The 19,833-nt window shown below is 54.1% G+C and overlaps 3 protein-coding genes and 2 non-coding genes across 5 annotated transcripts; 3 read left to right on the top strand and 2 right to left on the bottom strand.

The window, feature by feature from the left end:
• The first annotated feature begins 2,272 nt into the window (after positions 1-2,272).
• NOXO1 (NADPH oxidase organizer 1) lies at positions 2,273-7,309 on the top strand. The gene is made up of 8 exons (XM_063414120.1): positions 2,273-2,914; positions 3,339-3,419; positions 3,534-3,597; positions 4,075-4,255; positions 4,469-4,650; positions 4,868-4,981; positions 5,442-5,559; positions 5,779-7,309. The coding sequence occupies exons 1-8, from the start codon at positions 2,849-2,851 to the stop codon at positions 6,383-6,385; spliced, it is 1,413 nt and encodes a 470-aa protein (XP_063270190.1). The 5' UTR covers positions 2,273-2,848; the 3' UTR covers positions 6,386-7,309.
• Positions 7,310-7,563: 254 nt separating this feature from the next.
• Positions 7,564-15,931, bottom strand: TBL3 (transducin beta like 3). Its single transcript, XM_063414119.1, has 22 exons — positions 15,836-15,931; positions 15,646-15,697; positions 15,474-15,569; positions 15,194-15,241; positions 14,500-14,641; positions 14,283-14,367; positions 13,812-13,979; positions 13,326-13,401; positions 13,080-13,176; positions 12,511-12,707; positions 12,080-12,221; positions 11,679-11,737; positions 11,074-11,177; positions 10,560-10,710; positions 10,229-10,459; positions 9,992-10,062; positions 9,441-9,597; positions 9,227-9,285; positions 8,884-8,987; positions 8,649-8,720; positions 8,203-8,361; positions 7,564-7,798 (listed from the first exon to the last, which is right to left on the bottom strand). Exons 1-22 carry the CDS (start codon positions 15,895-15,897, stop codon positions 7,686-7,688), a joined length of 2,445 nt encoding a protein of 814 aa, XP_063270189.1. The 5' UTR covers positions 15,898-15,931; the 3' UTR covers positions 7,564-7,685.
• Positions 15,932-16,469: 538 nt separating this feature from the next.
• On the bottom strand, positions 16,470-16,594 carry LOC134559777 (small nucleolar RNA ACA64). The gene has a single exon (XR_010082581.1). It is a non-coding gene; the product is annotated as a small nucleolar RNA ACA64 (small nucleolar RNA).
• A 266-nt stretch (positions 16,595-16,860) lies between these two features.
• On the top strand, positions 16,861-19,646 carry RPS2 (ribosomal protein S2). Its single transcript, XM_063414121.1, has 8 exons — positions 16,861-16,984; positions 17,085-17,243; positions 17,355-17,444; positions 17,852-17,959; positions 18,491-18,664; positions 18,745-18,904; positions 19,251-19,342; positions 19,525-19,646. Exons 2-8 carry the CDS (start codon positions 17,088-17,090, stop codon positions 19,603-19,605), a joined length of 861 nt encoding a protein of 286 aa, XP_063270191.1. The 5' UTR covers positions 16,861-16,984; positions 17,085-17,087; the 3' UTR covers positions 19,606-19,646.
• Positions 19,036-19,172, top strand: LOC134559776 (small nucleolar RNA SNORA64/SNORA10 family). The gene has a single exon (XR_010082580.1). It is a non-coding gene; the product is annotated as a small nucleolar RNA SNORA64/SNORA10 family (small nucleolar RNA).
• Positions 19,647-19,833: the final 187 nt, after the last annotated feature.

Here is a 19,833-nt window from a genome sequence, read left to right as displayed (position 1 = left end):
TCGTAAAACAACTAAAGGAAATTTAACTGCTGCTCTCAGAGCTGTGTAAATAAATATCGATGATGAAACAGCAGCTTCCAGCAATTCTTGCTGAGTCTCACTTTTTCTGGGCAGCCCCCTCCTCCTGTGCCATTAATTATTACACATGATGAGGCACTGATTTATGGCAGGATGACATGGAAGCTGTAGAAGACACAAAGTAAACTACAATGTCACAAAAACAATGTTTGTCTTGTTTTTTCTAAGTGAGTTCAAATGCATCCAGCAGAGAAGTGGAATTATGGCCTCTACTGGTGGGTCACCCTTCCTTCCTGACAGGAATGGCCCTGGCATGGCCGGGAGTTGTGAGGAGCTTTGAGGAGCGTTGTGCCTGTCCAAGGCCCATCTGTCCCAGCTTCCTTCCTGTTCCATAGGTGGTGTCACTGCAGACATGACGTGGCTCCTGAGGTCATTCTGGAGCAGACAGTTTCATGACATCACATTGACACCTCCAGGGCACCGATACTGCTGTGACAGCTGCAGAGCTGCAGCTGAGCCCTCCAGGTGACTCCAGATGTGTTGGAGTCTCGGAGGAGTGCCAGGCGTTTCCCCTCCCTCCCTGCACCTCAGTTCTGTGGCACAGTGACCTTCACTTCCACAAAACATTTTCTCAATAACCAGTTATTGAGTTTTGAGCCATTTTGCTCATATTTGGTTTAATACAACACCGCTGTCACCAGCAATCTCCCAGTCAGTCCAATCTTTTCCAGAAGATCAGCTCTCCAAACTGCGTGGCTGGTCCTTCTGCCTCAGGTGACTTGTGAAGCCCTGTGTAGTTTCACCTTCCTGGTGTAACATTCCATTAGATGTTTTCCACACCCCTCTTTCTGCTTGAATTCCCTGAGAATGCTGAAACACAGCAAAGCCTTTCACCAAGGCTGTTTCCTACTCTTCTGGTTTTTATGGCATCTGCAAATCAAGCAAACATCTGCAATCTGAGCTTCCCCAGCCATCTCCTCGTCCTGCAGCTCCTCCAAGGCTTTTCTCAGTCAGGATGAACATGTTTAAATATTTATGTTTTTGCAAATACGTTGTGGTTTGTGTTTGCTCTGACACAGGAAGCCAAGCCAAGGTGCTTCATTGGGAGTCTCGATCCCAGATATTTCCAAGAGCCACTTAAGAGAGCCATGTGAGGGTGAGCTTGGCCCTGGCTTGGGTGCCAAGGAGAAGCCAAGGAGTACAGGCTTGAGGACATGGAGTCAGCAAAGGGTTTTGGCATTTCAGAGACTGGGACTTTATAAATAAATCTGCTGGATGAAGTGATTTCCTCTCACTCCATAAAAATCATCAGTCTTTGATCTGGGGAGATTTACCAGCACATGTTTTGGCTGGAAACATCCTTCTTTGTACCAGAGGGATGGAGGGTGTGATTGCAGGGCTGTGGAGGGCAGGGAGCTGCTCCACATCCTTTTCCCCCAGGGCAGCTCTTCTGTGTCTTCCTGAGCTAGGAAATGCCTTGGAGATGCTGTTGGAGAGATTTTCTCTCCAAAATCCACACCGAACCAAAGTGCTCTTCGGATAACTTTCCCTTTTTAATGCAGGACAGATGTCCAGCAGTACTAAATACAACTTCAATAAACCTGCTTTCTTTGTCCCCAGAAACTGCCATCCTGCTAGTGGGAGCAGCCTCCTGTGAGGAGGCTCCAAGACCCTCCTGACTGTTTTCCAGAAGGAATCTGGTTTGGCTCCCTCTTCCACTTCTGGAGGGTTTTTGGTATATGAAAAATCACCTGCAGCCATTGCTGAGGGGTTGAGACACCAGGTGGGAAATGAAAGGGAGGCACGGCTGAGCCTCTCAGTTTGGGTTTTAATAATGATAATGATAAAGATAATTATAGGGATAATGGTTCAATTGAGGCTTTATCAAAGAAGAGGCGGTTTGATCACACAGTGCCCATCAGCCCCGAGGTTCAGGGAGAGGACAGGCTGTCCAAGGCTGGAATTATCTTTCTTACTTTGCCTTTGGGCAGTGGAGCTGCTCCTTAGGAAGAGCCAGTGGCTGCCTTGGGAGGGTGTGGACACCTGGCTGGATGCAGGGCAGAGCACTCGGAGCTGAATTTCCATCACATATTTATACCTGAGGAGTTTTCAGTCTTTTAGTTACATCTGGGAATGTGTCTGTTCATAACATCGGCATCTCCATGGAGATATTGATAAAACTGTCAGAAATCTATGTAAGGAAACTCGGCACCAGGGACAAAGCAGGGAAAAAAATATTTGCAACAAATATTACTCACATTAAATGGTGCCTGACCTATGTTTTACAACCCATGTTCTAAATCAGTTTTGGGGGCCGATTTGGTGAGCTCAGCCTGAACTGCAGGTGACTGTCCGTGCAATACAGCCATAAAAACCTCACAAGTGTCCCGGAAATATCTCGGGGCAGGTGCTGCTGGCCCTGTGACCTACTCTACGCCAGCGCTGGCAAACAGCCCCAGCTCCCTTCCCTCCCTTCCCGGCACTGGTTCGGATGTGATAAAAGAATGTGTTTCTGCTCCGCGGCTCCCTGAACTGCGGCCCGCCTGCACCCGGCAGCATTTGCATGTGAAAAGCGGGGGGAAAGGTAAAAGGTACGCGGTAGCTTGCCAAATCACGGAATTTCTGCCCGGTGGCTGGGCGGAGGAGGAAGCTCGGCAACACCTCTGCCCTGCCTCCTGCTCCAGGGTATTTAAGCCCGGCAGTCGGGGCTGGAGCAGCATCTCTGCTTCCTCCAGCGCTCATCCTTCCAGCTCCCATCCTTCCAGCTCTCATCCTGCCCTCACACATCCCTCTGGCTCCCTGCGAAGGAGGAGCAGCAGCCGTGGGGAAGATGAGCTGCAACAGGTACCCCGTGGATGTGAAGGCTGTGGGCTTCATGCAGTGCAGAAAACAGAAGGTACGTGAATTTTTATTCTTTTTGTTTGTTTGTTTTTTGGCTCTGTTATTCTCCTTAAATATAATTTACAAATTGGGAGACTAGAGGATTTTGAGTTACTCTTCCAGGGTTATGCTTGCTTATTCCCCACAGTATTGGGACTGGAGCCTAGGAGTCTAGGACAAGAGGACTTGGTTTTTAATGGGCTTAATATCTTGTGTTTTGCTTTCTTTCTGTCACAGCACCGTAAAATTCTCCTGGTTTCAGCAACGATTATCCATTTGGAGTTATGAAATTAAGGAAATATTTTTGTAGGTTTAATGTTTCATTTAATTTTTTAATGTGACATTAAAAGCCTCAACTAAACCACAGCAAATGCTGATTGCCTGGAAGCATTCAAAATTGAACATCATGATTAAAGTGCTTTTCTTTTCCCTTTTCACAGAACTACATGATGTTTGTGTCTTGGTCAGATCAGAACAACATTCTCATCTACAGGACATTTGAAGACTTTAAGAAATTCCATGTAAGTGAATTTTCAATTCCTCAAATTCCAAGATTCCTGTCCTGGGGAGGGGATGGAGCCTAGCCATGTGTCAGCTTTGAGGAATCACTGTTCTCTCCTTCTCCTTGCTTTTAGAAAGAGCTGAAGAGAAAATTCCCCACTGAGAGTGGGTCACTGAGGAGTTTACCCAGGTTTAAAGGTAAGGACAAATCTCTGATGGACCAACAAACATGAGAGTGGCTGGGGACAGTCGTAACCCATGACAGGGACTGAAGCCTCTGAGTCTGCCCTTCCTCTGGAGCAGATCAGGGCTCACTCCTGCCCTGCCATGGCACTGCTGGGTCACTTCAGCATGTTTGGGTCTAGTACAGACTTAAAATGACCCAGAAAGGCTTTTTTTTTAATAGAAGCTGTACTTGGCAAATTAATGGTACACTTCAAACATTGACATAGAGCTTCTTGAAACTGTACATCTGAAAACACCAGAAATTTTAGATGTTAAAATATTGTATCAGGAGCTGCTAAAAATGACAGGGAGGCAGGGACAGTGACTTCGTAAGGTTTGGGCTTGGACAGGAAGGGTGGTGGGTGAGGGCACCCCAGTGTTCAGGGAGAAGATGCTGCCCCCAGGCATCCATTGCTGTCCTATCCCAACTGTGCCCCTGTTATTTTGAAGGTATAACTATGCACCAGAGGATGGGTGGGAAGCTGAACCGGTGCCTGGAGATCCTGAAACTGCTGGAAACGTATTCCCAGGAGCTGCTGAAAACAGATGTGAGAATCTCCCGGGGTGAAGAGGTGAACCAGTTTTTCAAGGCACAGACTCAAGACCTCGATCCCTCCTTCCCCGAAAACAGGTATGAAGTATGAGTTGTATTTTTTTGTTTGTTTGTGAAACAGAAATGTTATGGGATATGGATAGAAGGGAAACACCAGTTACACTCCAGGGCAGTTCAGCTGGGTGCTTCAATCCAAGTTAATATTTCTCAGCCCTCTGCAGAAATTTTACCAAAATCAATACTAAACTCAACCTTTCACACGAGTTTTTGACATGCACCTTTACTTTTCAGTGTTGTGATCATGCCATCAGCATTCAGAAGGGAGAAGAACCCCCAGCCCCTCTCCATCACCCTCCCTCAGGCGTCACAGAGCCACCGCTGCATCGAGGCCTTTGAAACCAAAGACACAAAGAACAAACCCTTCTCAGTGGCTCAGAAGGAGATTGTGGAAGTGCTAATCAAGGACATGACTGGTAGGTTTGGGAGGATTCAGTGCCAGGGGTGGATGGGCAGATGGGTTCATAGCTAGGCAAATGCTGAGGTAGTGTCAGGGGTTCAGGTGTTTGCACTTGTGTGCTGACCTGGGTGGACAGTGAATGTCCCTCCTGTCTCTTGTGTCCCCTACCCAGGGATTATTGGCATGTTTTGACTTGCAGGCTGTTAAAATCTGGGTATTTTTCCTCTTTGTAGGCTGGTGGCTGGTGGAAAATGCAGACAAGCAGATAGCCTGGTTCCCAGCCTCGTACCTGGAAGAGCTTGATGCCTGTGAGGACATCCAGAATGCCTTCAGCTCAGACGAGGAGGGTAAGCCTGTTCCTCTTCAAAACATGACTTCTGCAAAACCCCACCACTTTACCCACTGCCTGGAGTCCCTGCCTAAACCTCTGACTCTCCAGGCTGGCTCTGCCACCACCTGTGGGTCGTGGAATCATGGAGTGTTTGGGTTGGGAGAGAGCTTAAAGCCCATTCAGTTCCAGCCCTGATACCTTCCACTGTCCCAGGTTGCTCCAAAGCCTTGGACATGGCCCTGGACACTTCCAGGGATCCAGGGGCAGCCACAGCTTCTCTGGGCAACCTCTTCCAGGGCATCCACACCCTTTTTGTAAAAAACATCTTCTTTATATCCAAGTCAAATAGATCAGCTTGGGGTCCCTGTGCAAACCAGTCACCCTCAGGGACAGTCACCTTGCAGCTGGGCTGGTCTCTCACAGGGATCAGAGCATCTTCTCCAGAAGGGAAATTCAACCTCTCCGTCTCTCTGCAGGCAGCCTGTACTTTGTGGCGCAGGCCTACGAGGCTCAGAAGGCGGACGAGCTCTCGCTGAACCAGGGGGTGGTGGTGGAGGTGCTCAGGAGATCCCACAACGGCTGGTGGCTGATCCGGTGAGGAAGCTTTCCCAAAGTCCCGGCTCCCTGAGGGAGCTGCTTGCTGTTCCTCCCCTCTGTGCATCCCGCACAGAGCCCCCTGAGCTGGATGTCCTTGGCTGGGGACGGTTTCCCTGCCCTCACACCCCATGTACAGCACGAACCTGCTTCAATCCCTCCCCTTGGCCCGAGGTGCTGGAAGGGTTTTCTCATTGTTCTTTCCATCCCTGCCCTCAGGTACAATGGCTGCACTGGCTACATCCCCTCGCTGTGCCTCCGGCCCTACCAGAACCCTCACCACAAGCTCCAGACCATCCTGAGCTGCGGCCTCAACGCGTCCAGCCCGAACCTGAGCTGCCCGCAGCCCCGGGGGGAGGCTGTGCCCCAGCCCGGCCCGGCCCGGCCGCACCACGGGAGCCCTGCCAGGAGCAGATCCCGCTCCCTGCCCAGGGCCAGCTCCACCCCGCAGCTGGATTTGGACACCTCCTCGCTGAGCTCGGCGAGCAGCGGTGACGGGGACGCCCGGCTGGCCTGGAAGCCCGACCTGTCGCGATCCCTGCCCGAGGTGGAGCAGGCCGGGGGCTCTCCTGCCCTGAGCCACGGCCGGGCCACGCTCAGCAGCAAATCCCCAGCCCTCAGGAGCAGGAATGACTCCGGCTTTGTGGAGTCCTCCGCAGCCGAGCTCGGTTCGTCCCTGGCTGACCCTGAGCTGGCCGCGGGTGTCCCCAAGGTGCCGGCCCGTCCCTCAGCCCACGAGATCCTGCAGCGCTGCAGCACCGTCACCAAGCGCGCCGTGCAGCAGTCGGCTCTGCGGCCGGCCCTGCCCATCCCCGGCCGGCATTAGTGTCCCCGCCGAGGGGACACGGGACAGCCACGACACCCCGGCAGCCGTGGGACTGTCCCTTCCAAGGAGCACACACAGCCATCACCCCCCTGCTTCCACCGGGAGCTGCTGGGAGAGGACTGAGTGGGGTCACTTGAGGATCCAGAGCTGGAGGTGGCTCGGAGCTCAGTGAGTTCTCCCCGAGGCAGTTCTTGCCCAGCCCTGCAGTACCTGAGCGTTTCACAGCCGTGGCTGGGTTATTCCCCACACCAGGATCAGCTGGCACAGCCACGGCCACCGTGGAGGGCACAGGAGTGGCACCAGAGTGCCTCGGTGACCCCTGGCACCCTGAGCTAGTTACAGGACTGGGGATGATGCTCCTGTGTGATGGCAGTTACCAAACCCCCTTTTTTATAGATTTTTTTAAAAACTTTTTGACTTTGGTTTGGGGATTTTTAAATAGGTTAGTGGAGAGGCCATGAATATAGGGATGGGCTGGATCTGCTGAATGCTTGTGAGAATAAAAAAATCCTGTTGGGGAGGAACTTCACCCATTCCTTCCAGCCATGTCTGTGCAGGCACAGGAACACAGCCTGGAGAATCATAGCTTGTGTCCCACCTGGGATGGGAACAGAGGTCACGTTTATTGATAAAACATTCCTCTTTCCAGAGGACTGGGTAGTTACTGAGACTCACAATTCTAATCCTAAACTCATTTGCTAGAAATGAGTTAGAAAAAGAGTTACAGGAAAAGTAAGACTTTTCTTTACACTGATGGCTTTAATTGTACTTATTTTCCCAGGTATCTGTTAATATTTTTGTAAGAATTTATGAGGTGTGTGCATTGTTTGAATTTTATACATTGTGTCTATGAAATAAAATACATGTAAATATCTCTGAAACCTGCTTGTGTTTTATGCTTTAAAGGTTTGCTGTTTGGGGAATTTAAATTTAAATTGTGCTTCTCTCCCTCCCAGGTGCTAAACTTTGGGTGGGCACAGGTGAGACCCCTGCCTTGGTCCAGACTGCTTTGCCCAAGCGGGATCCCAGCTCCATGAATCCTTTAAATCCCAACTGCTTGTTGGGATTCTGCTGTTTTATCCCAAATTAACTGCTGTTTGTCAGTCTGAAAATTCAGGGTCTGAAAACACAAACCTCAGCTTGGCCAAAAAGAAATTACCTTTTCCTTTCACTTATCCCTGAGGAGACTGGATGCTGGACTTGGTTTAGAAATTAAAACATTTATTATAAAATACAGGAACTAAAAATCCAGCTGCCATCCTGGTGGGAAAGAGCTCTTTGGAAATTGGTGGGAGGGGGGTCACAGAGTGCCCTGGTCCTGCTGGGCCACATCTGCCAGCCTCATGTTGTGCCACATGAACTCGATGAAGGTGGAAGCCTGGAGCAGCCGGCTCAGCCTCTGGAAGTGACGCTCTGCAGGGAGGGAAGGGTCAGAGTCACCGGGGAGGCAGCAGAACCCGGCCTTGGATGGTGGAGTGAACGTCCAGCCTGGAGAAGGGAACACTCCAGGGAGACTTCCAGTGTCTAAAGGGGCTCCAGCAGGAGGAGAGGGGTACAGGAAAAGGGATGGAGGGACAGCACACAGAGAATGGCTTCCCACTGCCAGAGGACAGGGATGGATGGGATATTGGGAAGGAATTGTTCCCTGGGAGGATCCCTGGATCCCTGGAAGTGTCCAAGGCCAGGCTGGATGGTGGAAGGTGTCCCTGCCCATGGCAGGGGTGGATTCACTGACTTGTCCCTCCCACCCCAAACCATTCCATGATCCCTGATCCAAGCCAGCACCTCCAGGCCACGCCTGTCCCCAAGGGCCTCACCCGTGTAGGGCAGCAGGGACTCCACAGCGGATTTAATTCCCGAGAACTGCAGGAGGGTGTCGGGTGCCTCGTGCTTCAGGAGCGTTTCCATGACAGCCTGGGCCTCGTGGCAGTTTCGGGAGTTGGTGTTCCATGTCACCAGGAAGGCCAGCACTGCCTCTGTGGGGAAAGGGAGCCTGGCCAGGCTGGCACACAGCACAGCCCACTCTGGAAAACATCCCTGGCTTCTCACACAGGTTCAGCTCCCACACAGGGACTGGGGCTCCCCATCCCTGCGAGTGTCCAAGGCCAGGTCCTGGCCTAATGGAAGGGGTCCCTGCCCGTGGCAGAGGGTGGAACTGGATAATCTCCCAACCCAAACCATTCCAGGATTGTAGGGTTCTAATTTCAGTGATAAAATGAGCCTGTGACCTGAAAGCTTTCAGTACTTTAACCCTGCAACCAACCTTTCTGATCCTTGCGGAGCCGAACAATGTTCTCTTCCAGGTGCCTCCTCCCCTCAGGCTCCTTGAGGATGGCTGGAGAGAGAAATGAGAGCAGGGACACCGTGGGTGATGCCACTTAGGGAAAACTGAGGCTTTCAGACTAATTACTGGATTTTGTGGCCCTGAAGTAGCTGGAGAAGGTGTCCAGGAAAGGAGAGAGGGCAGGAAATGCCTTCAGAGCACGCTCTGGACTCACCCTTGACCACTGTCAACACTGTGTGCGGCCGGTCCAGGGAAATGGCCAGGCCCAGAGCTTTGAGGTATCTTTTCTCATGGAGAAGGTTAGAAAGCTCTTGCTCTCTGGAAAACAAATCAGGGGCAAGGGTGAGACCCATCTTTGGGTGGTGCAAAAAACCAAAACTACACAAAAAGCAGCAGATTTGGCAATAACAGTTAAGAAGTACATGGTGCTCATCAATAAAAGCCTCAATTCCCTCATTCCAATACTGGGATCAGGTGGAGCTGGATGGCTCCAGGTGTGGACAGTTCCACTCTACAGTTTGCCTTTCACAGCTCTTTATGGCACAAGATCAACTCACTTCATAATCTGCTCCTCCTGTTTAGCCTGTGCTTCTTTCTCCTCAATTTCAGTCACATCCTATAAAAAAATAAACAGGATAAAACCCCAAACGCCAAGATCAGCCTTGTTGAACCAATTTCAAATGGCAGAAAAGGAGAACACATGAAAAACAAGCCAGTGAGACCCTGAGCTCTCCATTACTGACCAGGGAGGAACTAACCCCCGTGCTGTACCTGCCACAGGGTGATGCAGGAGTCACTGGAGGCTGTCACAACCATGTCATCTTTCTTGTTGGAGTGAAGGCCCCAGATTTTGTCTTCATGACCATCCAATGTTTTGACACACTCGTTTGTTTTAATTGTCCAGAGTTTTAAGAGACCATCAGAGCCACTTTTGGAAGAGAAACACAACAGAAAGAATCACTGGACAGATCCATTCTTGCTCTGTTCCACCTCAAATATCAGATGAACTTGTCCCATCCCAATTCCTTCCAAAGAGCAGGGGAGTTAACCAAAAATGTAGAGGGCAAGATGCACCCTTAGGTTTGTCTCCTGTGTTTGTCCCAACCCAGCAATGCCACAGCAGCCACAAGGAATCCATGGAACAACTGCAGAAGAGGAAGATTAAAATAACCTCTACAGAAAGCCTGGCCTAAATATGGCCTCCTCCTATAAATCTTTCCAAAGATTCTTTGGACACAAGACTGTTCCCTCTTGGTGCTGATGATGAGCTCAGATATTCCCTTAATTCTGGAATCTGCCCAGATCCCTGGGCAGGCACAAACCTGCTGAGCAGCTGAGCCCCTCGGCTCACAAAGATGATCTTCAGCACCGAGGCATCGTGGCCTTCAAAGGTCTGCAAAACAGAAGGGAAGCTCAGCAGTGCCAGGGCCTCTGCCAGGCCTCTGCAGAGACCCAAAAAGATTTACTCATAACGCCCAAAGAAATAAGCTCCAAGTTTTGGAAGAATCCTTAACAAACCCCAAGGTTTTGCCCAGGGCAAGAGGCAAAGTTCTCATCACCTTCAGACAGCTGAAGTCCCTTAGTCCCCAAAGCTTCAGGGTGCCATCAGCCGAGGAGGTGGCCAGGACCTGATCCACAGGGGAGAACTGCACACACCAGATGCCACGTTTGTGCCCAGAGAAAACCCCCAGCAGGGAGCAGTCGGAGCAGGACCACAGCTTGGCCAGCCGGTCCTGCGAGCCCGTGGCCAGCAGTTTGTCATTGGGGGACACTGCCACGCTGTTGATGTCCTGGGGAAGCCACAAGAGGAGGAGAAAGAGGGTCAGGCCTTGGCTCCAGGACATGGAACAAACGGAGGCTGCAGCACCAAAAGATCAGGTGGAGCTGTACCTTGTCATGGCCCCTCTCAGTCACCCTGGCATGGAGGAGCTCTGGACTGGAGATCAAGGCTGCTTTTGCTTTGGAAGTGAGGGATTCCGGGATGTTCCAGATCTTGATGGTGCAGTCCTGGCTGCTGGTCACCACAAAGCTTTCCTTCAGCCTGACAGGAATGAAATCAAGTGCAGGGAAACAGTTCAGGGGTTTCTCCTCCCTGACTGGGATCTCCACACTCAGCCACTGCTGGGATGTGGAAAAGTGGTTTCATGGCTTTCCAAGCTCTTCCATTTCAGAGCGACCCCTGATCCCTGGGAGTATCCAAAGCCAGGATGGACAGTGGGAGGTGTCCCTGCCCATGGCAGGGGGTGGCACTGGATGAGATTGAAGGCCCCTCCAACCCAACCCATTCCACAATCCCTTCACACTGGAGCACCACGAGAAGCTGGGAGCAGGGATGAGAAGCAGCACAGCTGGCAGGGGGACAGCACCCAGCAGGACATTGCCCTCACTCCCTCCCGTGTGTTACCTGGAGCAGGCGACAGCGCCCACGCCGTGGGCATGGCCCAGGCCCTGGGCCACGCAGGTCACCCTGCCAGCCCTGCCCATCCGCCACACACGGATGCTTCTGTCCTGGGGGGAGAGGACAGAGATGCCTGGGTTTGCTGGGAAGTCAGCAGTTCCCTGTGCTTTCATCACACCCCTGAGCCCGACTGGTGCTCGATGTTCCAGCCTGAACTTTCATCTTTGTCACAGCAGGTGACAGGATCAGCCCCCACTCTGGGGTTCCAGCATGGAGGTTCATTTCTGGTTGTATCAGAGATTTATTTTTGTGTCTACCAGGGCTCTTGGCCCCTTTCCCCCCATCAGTCTCATACTAACAACTTTTCTGAACTCTAACACCAGACCAGGATGTTTGGAGAAGGAAACATTTCCTTCAGGCCAATAAAATACAAGCAGTTTTCCCAGGGACAATGTTGAAAAGGGATAGAGGGAGAACCCTGTATTTGGGCATGCAGCAGACAGGGATTGTATGAACAAAAAGCCCTTTTTGGAGTTCCAAAAATAATATCATTTTGCCCACAAGGATCCCTAGGAATGAAGAGTTTCATTAAATGGAGAACAGTGACACACCTTGGCACTGGTGACAAACATCAGGCCCTTCCTGAAGACATCCAAAGCCAGGATTGTTTCTAAACAGAAGCAATAAAAGCTGGTGGGTGCAGAGCAATGCTGAGACGGGACAACAGAAAGGGGTGAGTTAATGAGCCCTGTGCTTAATGAGCCCAGTTAATGAGACAGGGGACAGGTCTGGGACACGACTGAGCCTGTCACACACCTGCACCTTCAATGCCATTGAAACTGATGTCACTGCCAGGGACAGGGACAATGGGACACAGCCTCTCTCCACACAACTCCCAAACCTGCCGTGATGCTGCTGCACCGAGAACTCAAGGACTCCTCCCCACCAGAGCTCCAGGAGAAGCTGGATAAAGGAAGAGCTCCCCTCTCCCCAGGCTGGCGCTGTCACACACCTGTGTGGCCATACAGGATCTGGCAGTGGGACGTTGCCAGCTCAAACACTTTCAGCTGGGGGCTGTTGGTGGCCACCACAATGTGAGAGTCACCAGGGCCCAGGAACTTCACATCCAGAACCTCCTCGTTGTATCCTGCGAGCTGCAATGGAAACAATCCAAGAGGGAAAGGGCAGCTGAAGGAGAAGGTGGGAATGACTGGTTCTCATTTCATCCTGGGTGTAATTTCTACACACAGGAGGCACTTCTGGCTAAGTCTGTTCTGCTTTCTCGTTCCCAATCTCTGGGCAACCAGAGACTGGGCACAAACCAGTGGAATTCTCTGGAACAATTCCAGAACAGGCTGGAGCCAAGGGCGCCCCTGGGCAAAGCTCTCCCAGGAGCTGATCCTGGAGCAGGGATACAGGGAAAGGGAGGCCGAGGGTTGTCACCTGCTTCCTGAGCTGCAGGGTTGGAGCGTCGTAGAAGACGATGTTGTGCTCCACGGACACGGTGAGGATCTCATTCCTGGCGGGCACAAACTGGCACTGGGAGAGGCTGCGCTCGCTCGGCTCCTCCCGCAGCGCGAAGGGCGCGGGCTGGGTGTGCACACAGGCAGCTGTGGCCACCTCCCACACCCTCAGGATGCCTGGAAAAGCAGGGAAATCATGGCAGAGCCACTGCTTTGCACAGTGGATATCCAAGGAACATCATCCAAACCTCGCTGGGAAAAGCCACAGCTCCAAGGCAAGACTGGGCAGGATCCAGCGGCTGGAAAAGCCTCAGTTTTGTTTCTTCAGTGCAAATCAAACTCATTGAGTTTGAAAACAGAGATAAATGTGTTTGAATATTAAATGGATCAGACTGTGCCTGCTCCATCCTGCTCACCCACTCCTGCCCAAGGAACTCAGGAGCAGGCTCTGCTCTCCACCCAAGGCTCCTGCCACACGGAGAACACACAGCCCAGGAATAGCAGCAGTGACTGAAGTGCCACCCTTCAGGCTTCAAAAGTGACACTCACCTTTGCTGCCAGCTGTGACAAAGTGCAGCCCTTGTTTCTTCACACCCAGCTGAGAGAAATCTCCCTCTTCAGGCAACAACACAGCAGCTTCCACGGTCTGCAAGAGTCAGAGAGGCACAGAACCAGAGCTGAAAACCCCTGGCAAGGGAGAGAAACCTGATTTCACGACGTACAGACCCTAAAGAGGAAGACCATGGCCTAGAAACTACAGAGGACCTCAAAGGAAGGAACAAAAAGCAATTTCACCTCGTAGACAGGGACAGTTCGTTTGCTCTGCCTGGTCTCCAGGTCCCAGACCATGCAGATCTTGTCACGGCCAGAGCTGCAAATGAAAAGCTCAGTTTTAGTTTAGCTAAACCTGTTCTACTTGGGTCTGGGTGCAAATTTGGCACTGTGGGAGCTCAACACCTCTCTGGAGAGACCATGGGAGAGAGAGCAGCAGCATTCCCTGTGCCAGCACAGGATATTCCCAGAAACACAGGCAGGTTGGACAGGGCTTGGAGCACCCTGGCACAGTGAGAGGTGTCCCTGCCCATGGCAGGGGTGGCACTGGAGGGGCTTTGAGGTCCTTTGCACACCAAACCACTCCATGATTCCAATGTACAGGTGCTGACACCCACTGAGCACTTGCACCACCCCTTCTCCTCAGAGCAGAACCTGCCCAGAGCCTCCAGGATCCCCCAGTCCTGCAGGAGGTGAATGGAGGGAGGTCAAAGCCCTGCCAGGAGGTACCTGAGGAGGGTGTTCCCATCTGCAAACGCCAGCGAGGTGACAGCACTGAAGTGCCCGTCCAGCACTGCCACACACTTGCTGGACCTCAGGTCCCAGATGCGGATCTTGTAATCAATGGAGGAGGAGAAGAGCTGCAGGCGGGAGCTGTCGGGGTGGAACTCGACCAGGCTGGGCAGAAGGAGAGGGACAGGACAGGAATAAACCACCCAACCTTTAAATAATGCACATCCCACAGCAGGATGGGTTGGATGGGCTCGGAGCATCCCGGGCTAGTGGGAGGTGTCCCTGCCCAACAGTTCTGTGATTCCATGAAAACTTTGACTCTCTGGGCAGAATCAGCCATAACTCTGCTCTCAAAAGCCAAGAAGAGCCCAGAAACTGCTTGGAATGGACCTTCATGTTCCGTTAACTCAGGAATTCCCCATCAGTCCCAGTATCCCAGCACAGATGACAAACAGGACTCGCCCTTACTGTACCACTCCTGAGGATCCTTTCAGGTTGTGTGTGCAGTAGTGTTTGATCATATCCCACACCTTAATGGTGCTGTCGCAGCCACCTGGGAAGAGAAGGACACCTGGGATGAACTCTGGAGGAGAGAGAGCTCTCTCCTCCCGCCCCTCTCCCACCCCTGCCCTCGGGAGTCCCCCAGGAGCAGAAATCCCACGGGTCACCCCAAGGTGGCTCCTACCTGTGGCCAGCAGGGTGGCCGTGGGGTCGAAGGCCATGGTGGCCACGGGCGCGGTGTGCACGGCTCGCCAGGTGCGCTCACAGCTGGGCTCCCTCCAGCGCCAGCGGCGCAGCAGCAGCGCCCGGCTCCCTGTCACCAGCACCTGGGGACAGCGGCAGGGCAAGAGCAGGGACGGCCTTACTGGGGTGCACAGGACACAGCACTGCAGACTCAACTGGCACAACCCAAGGTGCCTTGGCAAGAGCAAACAGAGCTTTGAGGAGTACAGGAGGATTGGATTAAGTCTGGTGATGGGAAAAGAAGATTGAATCCACTTCTGCAAGCAAGACATGTATGAGTTTTGTCTGTGTGATGTTTAACCTGATCACTGTAGTAAAAAATTACCAGCCTTCCTAGAACAGTACATAAGCAATGGAAATCTCAGTAAAAATGAATTCTGATCAGTCTTCCCATCCCTCTCTCAATCCTCGATAGTCACTGACACGGGCTGGGTTTCTGTCAGCCCCACTCAGCACAGGGAGCTGCTGGTGGAGCTCGGGCCCTGGGCAGCTCTGAGTGTGACCCACAGGGAAGGGCCTGAGGAGGCTCCAGGGGGATCTCGAGAAGCACCCAGGGAGTGGAAGGGAACCGTGGAAAGGCACCATGGAATATCCCCATGGAATATCCCTGATCACGGCCCCCAGCACAAACCCACCTCATCATCAGGGCTGAGCACGAATGCTGTGACGTCCTCTTCCTCATCCTGGGAAAACAGGAGGGAAATCCCACAGTCAAACCACCCCTGGAGAGATCTCGGAGCTCCCTTCTCTACGCGGCTCTGCTGATACCGAGAACAGCTCGGGGATCACCCAGAACCTGTGTTCAGGTCGGTTCCCGCCCTCTCTGCACTCCTCACTCCTGGGAGCTTCAAATCCGCAGTGAGACAACCCTGCGGGAGCCTCGGAGAACGCGCGGGAGAGGCCGATGCCCGTCACCTGCTGCAGGCTGTGCAGGAGAGCTCCGGTTTCCACATCGATGACGTTGACTTTGCTCCCACAGGGACAGAACATGAACTTCCCATCCCGGCTTATCTGGAGAGAAGGGATCGGGGACAGTTAGAGCCGGGAGGCGCGGCATGTCCAGGTGTCCGTCCAGAGCCGGGATTACCTGGATTCGCCCTCCTTTGTAGAACGGTTCGATCTTGCGCGTCGCGGCGTAGCTGGAAGGGAAAGAGACGCGCGGAGAGGCCCCGTTACGGCAGAGCGGCGGCGGCCCGGGGCCTCCGCTCGCGCGGCGCGGCCCGGCACGGCCCCTCGCTCGCCCTCGCAGCCCCGGCCCGGTCCCGCCGGTCCCTCACTTGCTCTTGAACCGCACGGGGGTAGCGGCGGCGGCGGCGGCGGCCGGGTCCGCATCCGCCATGGCCGCGGCACACGTGCTTCCGGCCGCGCTTCCGGGAAGTGAGGGAACACTTCCGGCCCCTCCAGTGACGTAGCGAGAGCGCGCCGCCAGCGCCACGCGGGGCTCGGAGCGGCTCCGGCGAACGGGATGAGAATTCCCCGTTCCTCCGGGACAGCGGGGCCGCCCGGCCCGGAGCAGCTCCTGGCGGCATCTTCTCCGCGATCCAGAGCGATCTCCAGCAAAACCGCCCCTCCCCGCCGCAAGGAAGCGACTTCCCGGGTCCGACCACAGCGTAAAGCAGGACTTTTCACAAGTAGATAGACGAGAGACGCTCCATTTTTTAAGCATTTCATCTTTTATTGCACATTAAAATACAAAACGGAATTGTTTTCAGCTGTGACTCCCGCGTCGCCGTCCATCACAGCATTCCCGTGCTCTTCACAGCTCCTCCGGGGAAGGGATCGCCATGGAAGCGTCAGCTCAGCCCGAGCGGGGCCGCGGCCCTCAGCGGCCGGGAGCAGCACCTGGCGCAGGAGAACAAAGCTCTGAGAAACAACCCCACAGCCCCTCACTCCCGCTACCGCCGGCACGGGGCTTATTGGAACATGGGTTTCATTCCCCACACACAGCCGTGGGCAATAAGCTTAATGTTCCCGATGCTATGGGCGCCGTTATCTCACCCGGGGCCACAGCAGACCCCGAGTGATTTTCAGACTGCGCCAGGCGCTACCGCAGCCTCCGGGACGCATTCCCGGAGCTCTCCCTGCAGCCCACCCGGCCAGCGCTATAACCGCTTCCCAGCCGAGCTTGATAAAGGCTGAAGGCGCCCGGAAGGAGGGAGATGCGGCAGTGCCGTCCCGCTCACGGGTACCCACAGCTCCTCACCTGCCGCCGCCCCGCCGCGCTCTGAGGGCTCCGGCCCTGCGCGCCGCTTTATGCCGCGAGCCGCGCCCGCCCCGCACTCTGTATAATTTATCATAAATCGTTCATATCAGAACGACGTGTATTCCTCATTCAGCTGGCGGGGCTGGCGCTGCTCTCGCGAGATGCCCGCGCCCTATAAATAGCGGGCGGCGGAACAGCGCGGCCTTCTACGCTGAGGGATCACGTAAGTATGGCGGGAACCATGGCGGCGGCGCGGCCCGCCCGGCGCCATCCAGCGCCATCCGCGCCCGCCGCGGCGCGCCTGATGCCCCGCTTTGTTCCAGCAAATGGCGGACGACGCCGGTGCTGCGGGAGGAGCGGGAGCGGCCCGCGGGGGCTTCCGCGGTGGATTCGGGACCGGGCTGCGGGGCCGCGGGCGCGGCCGCGGAAGGGGCCGCGGGAGAGGCCGCGGGGCCCGCGGAGGGAAAGCCGAGGATAAGGAGGTGAGTGGGGACCCGGGGACGGGGGGCTGCCAGCCCCCAGCATGGGGCAGCAGAGCCGGGTCCCGGCTGTGCTGGCATCTGGTGACTCTTGCCCGTGGATTTCTCTGCCAGTGGATTCCTGTCACCAAACTCGGTCGCCTGGTCAAGGATATGAAGATCAAGTCTCTGGAAGAGATTTATCTCTTCTCGCTTCCCATCAAGGTGCGTTTTTGTGGACAGGGAAGTGATGGGTCAGGGAGATGCTCCCAGGGGTGGAGCCAGGCTGGGAGAGCAGGGTTTGTTCACCTGGGGAAGGGAAGGCTCCGAGGAGAGCTCAGAGCCTAAAGGGGCTCCAGGAGCGCTGGGACAGGGTCAGATGGGATATTGGGAAGGAATTGTTCTCCGTGAAAGTGGTCAGGCTCCGGCACAGTGCTCAGAGAAGCTGTGGCTGCCCCTGGATCCCTGGCAGTGTCCAAGGCCAGCTTGGACAGAGCTTGGAGCAACCTGGGCCAGTGGAAGGTGTCCCTGCCCTTAGGAGGGGTTGCATTACCTGATCTTTGAGGTCCCTGTCACCCCAAACCATTGCAGGATTCCATGATTTCTGTGTGCTCAGTGCCTGGCTCTTGCAGGAGTCGGAGATCATCGATTTCTTCCTGGGCTCCTCGCTGAAGGATGAGGTGCTGAAGATTATGCCTGTGCAGAAACAGACCCGAGCTGGGCAGCGCACCAGGTTCAAGGTAATCCTGTTTTTCTGGATCCTCCTGTTCACAGCTTTCCTCCTCCATTTTTGGTGTCATTTTAATCACTCGAAATCCCTTTTACCATCACATCTAGTATATAAATATTTTGCTGTGAGCATTATTAGTTTGCTACATGTATTATCTTTAAAATGTCAGTGATATGTGTGGATGTTCCTTGAAGCAGCACTGGCCTAAAAGTTGAACTGCAAGACTTTTAAACTTCCTTTTACACAAACTTTTCTGGCAGTGCAAAAATCAATTGTTCTAGCACAGCAGTGTTGGGTTTTTAGGGAGAAATTCTGGCCATAAAGAGGGAATGCTGTTGGGAAATCATGGGAAGTTCTAACCAGTGTGAGGCTGTAGCAGGGAATTGAATCCCAGTGCTTTAACCTTGGCTGATTCTGACTGAAGGATGAAGTCTGACGGGGAGAATGGGTTTCAACATCTGTGTGTAAGGTTTGGGAGTGAGCTGGGAGTTCTGCAGAGCATCCCTGCAGGGAGCACTGAGAGCTCCTCTTCTACCTGCAGGCATTTGTCGCCATCGGGGACTACAACGGCCACGTGGGGCTGGGCGTGAAGTGCTCCAAGGAGGTGGCCACGGCCATCCGTGGTGCCATCATCCTGGCCAAGCTGTCCATCGTGCCCGTGCGCCGCGGCTACTGGGGCAACAAGATCGGGAAGCCGCACACGGTGCCCTGCAAGGTGAGTGTCCCTGCTGGGCGGCCCTGGGGCTGCTCGGGGCCGTGTCCTGGGGCTGTGACCCGCTGTCTGTGTCCCCGCAGGTCACCGGGCGCTGTGGCTCCGTGCTGGTGCGCCTGATCCCGGCTCCCCGCGGCACCGGGATCGTGTCGGCGCCTGTCCCCAAGAAGCTGCTGATGATGGCGGGCATCGACGACTGCTACACGTCAGCGCGGGGCTGCACGGCCACCCTCGGCAACTTCGGTGAGCGTACGGCCACCCTTGTCCCTGCTGGGGACAGCAGCTCCGTGTCACAGCGGTGTGTGGCAGGGGCCACGTGTGCTGACAGTGCAGGCTGTGCACAGTTAATCACAGAAATGCCTTTTGCACCCGTGAATCTCCCAATCTGCGCGATTGCACTTGGTGCTGTAGTGTAATTGTCGTAACTGGAGAGAGAGAGAAAGCTGAGTTTTGAGGGTTCACCAGAGAGGCCCTCCCATGGCCTCCCTGGTCCTTTCAAAATTCCACATTTGTATAACGGGGCTGTTTGGGTTGATCAGCGGGCTGGTTCTGCAGCAGCTGACGGGCAGTGTGTGACATCTCTCTGCAGCTAAAGCCACCTTCGATGCCATCTCCAAAACCTACAGCTACCTGACTCCTGACCTCTGGAAAGAGACCGTCTTCACCAAGTCTCCTTACCAGGTAAGAGCATTTTGGTAGCTTGCAGCTCAAATCTTGCCCCTAAAATTCAGATTTCTGTACCCAGATGTGGTAGCTATAAAGCTGAGCAACGCCAGCCCCAATGCACAGCAGGGGTGGGAAGTGGTGCTGAGGAACCCGTGAGAGGGGTTTGAGGGAGTAACCACTGTGGATGCTTTTTGCAGGAGTTCACCGATCACCTGGCCAAGACCCACACGAGAGTGTCGGTGCAGAGGACCCAGGCAGCCGCCGTGGCCACCACCTGAGCGGGTTTTGTGTGAGAATAAAGTGATCAGAGAACCAGGAATCGATGCTTGGTGTGATGGGGGCTGGTGCTCGGGCACGTGGACCATGGAACAGGCTGGGTTGGATCTTCACGCAGAGTGAGGGAATTGTGAGCCAGGGCAGAGCAGCACACGGTGTTCTGCTGGCTCACGGAGGAGAGGAATAGGTCCAGAGGGAAACCCCAGTACTGGCAGCCCCAAGTGCCTGGA

Source organism: Prinia subflava, chromosome 17 (assembly GCF_021018805.1).
Source record: "Prinia subflava isolate CZ2003 ecotype Zambia chromosome 17, Cam_Psub_1.2, whole genome shotgun sequence".
In the NCBI taxonomy this organism is placed as follows: domain Eukaryota; kingdom Metazoa; phylum Chordata; class Aves; order Passeriformes; family Cisticolidae; genus Prinia; species Prinia subflava.
Note: the sequence above shows the minus strand (reverse complement) of the source record. Positions and strands in the feature narration are given on the sequence as shown.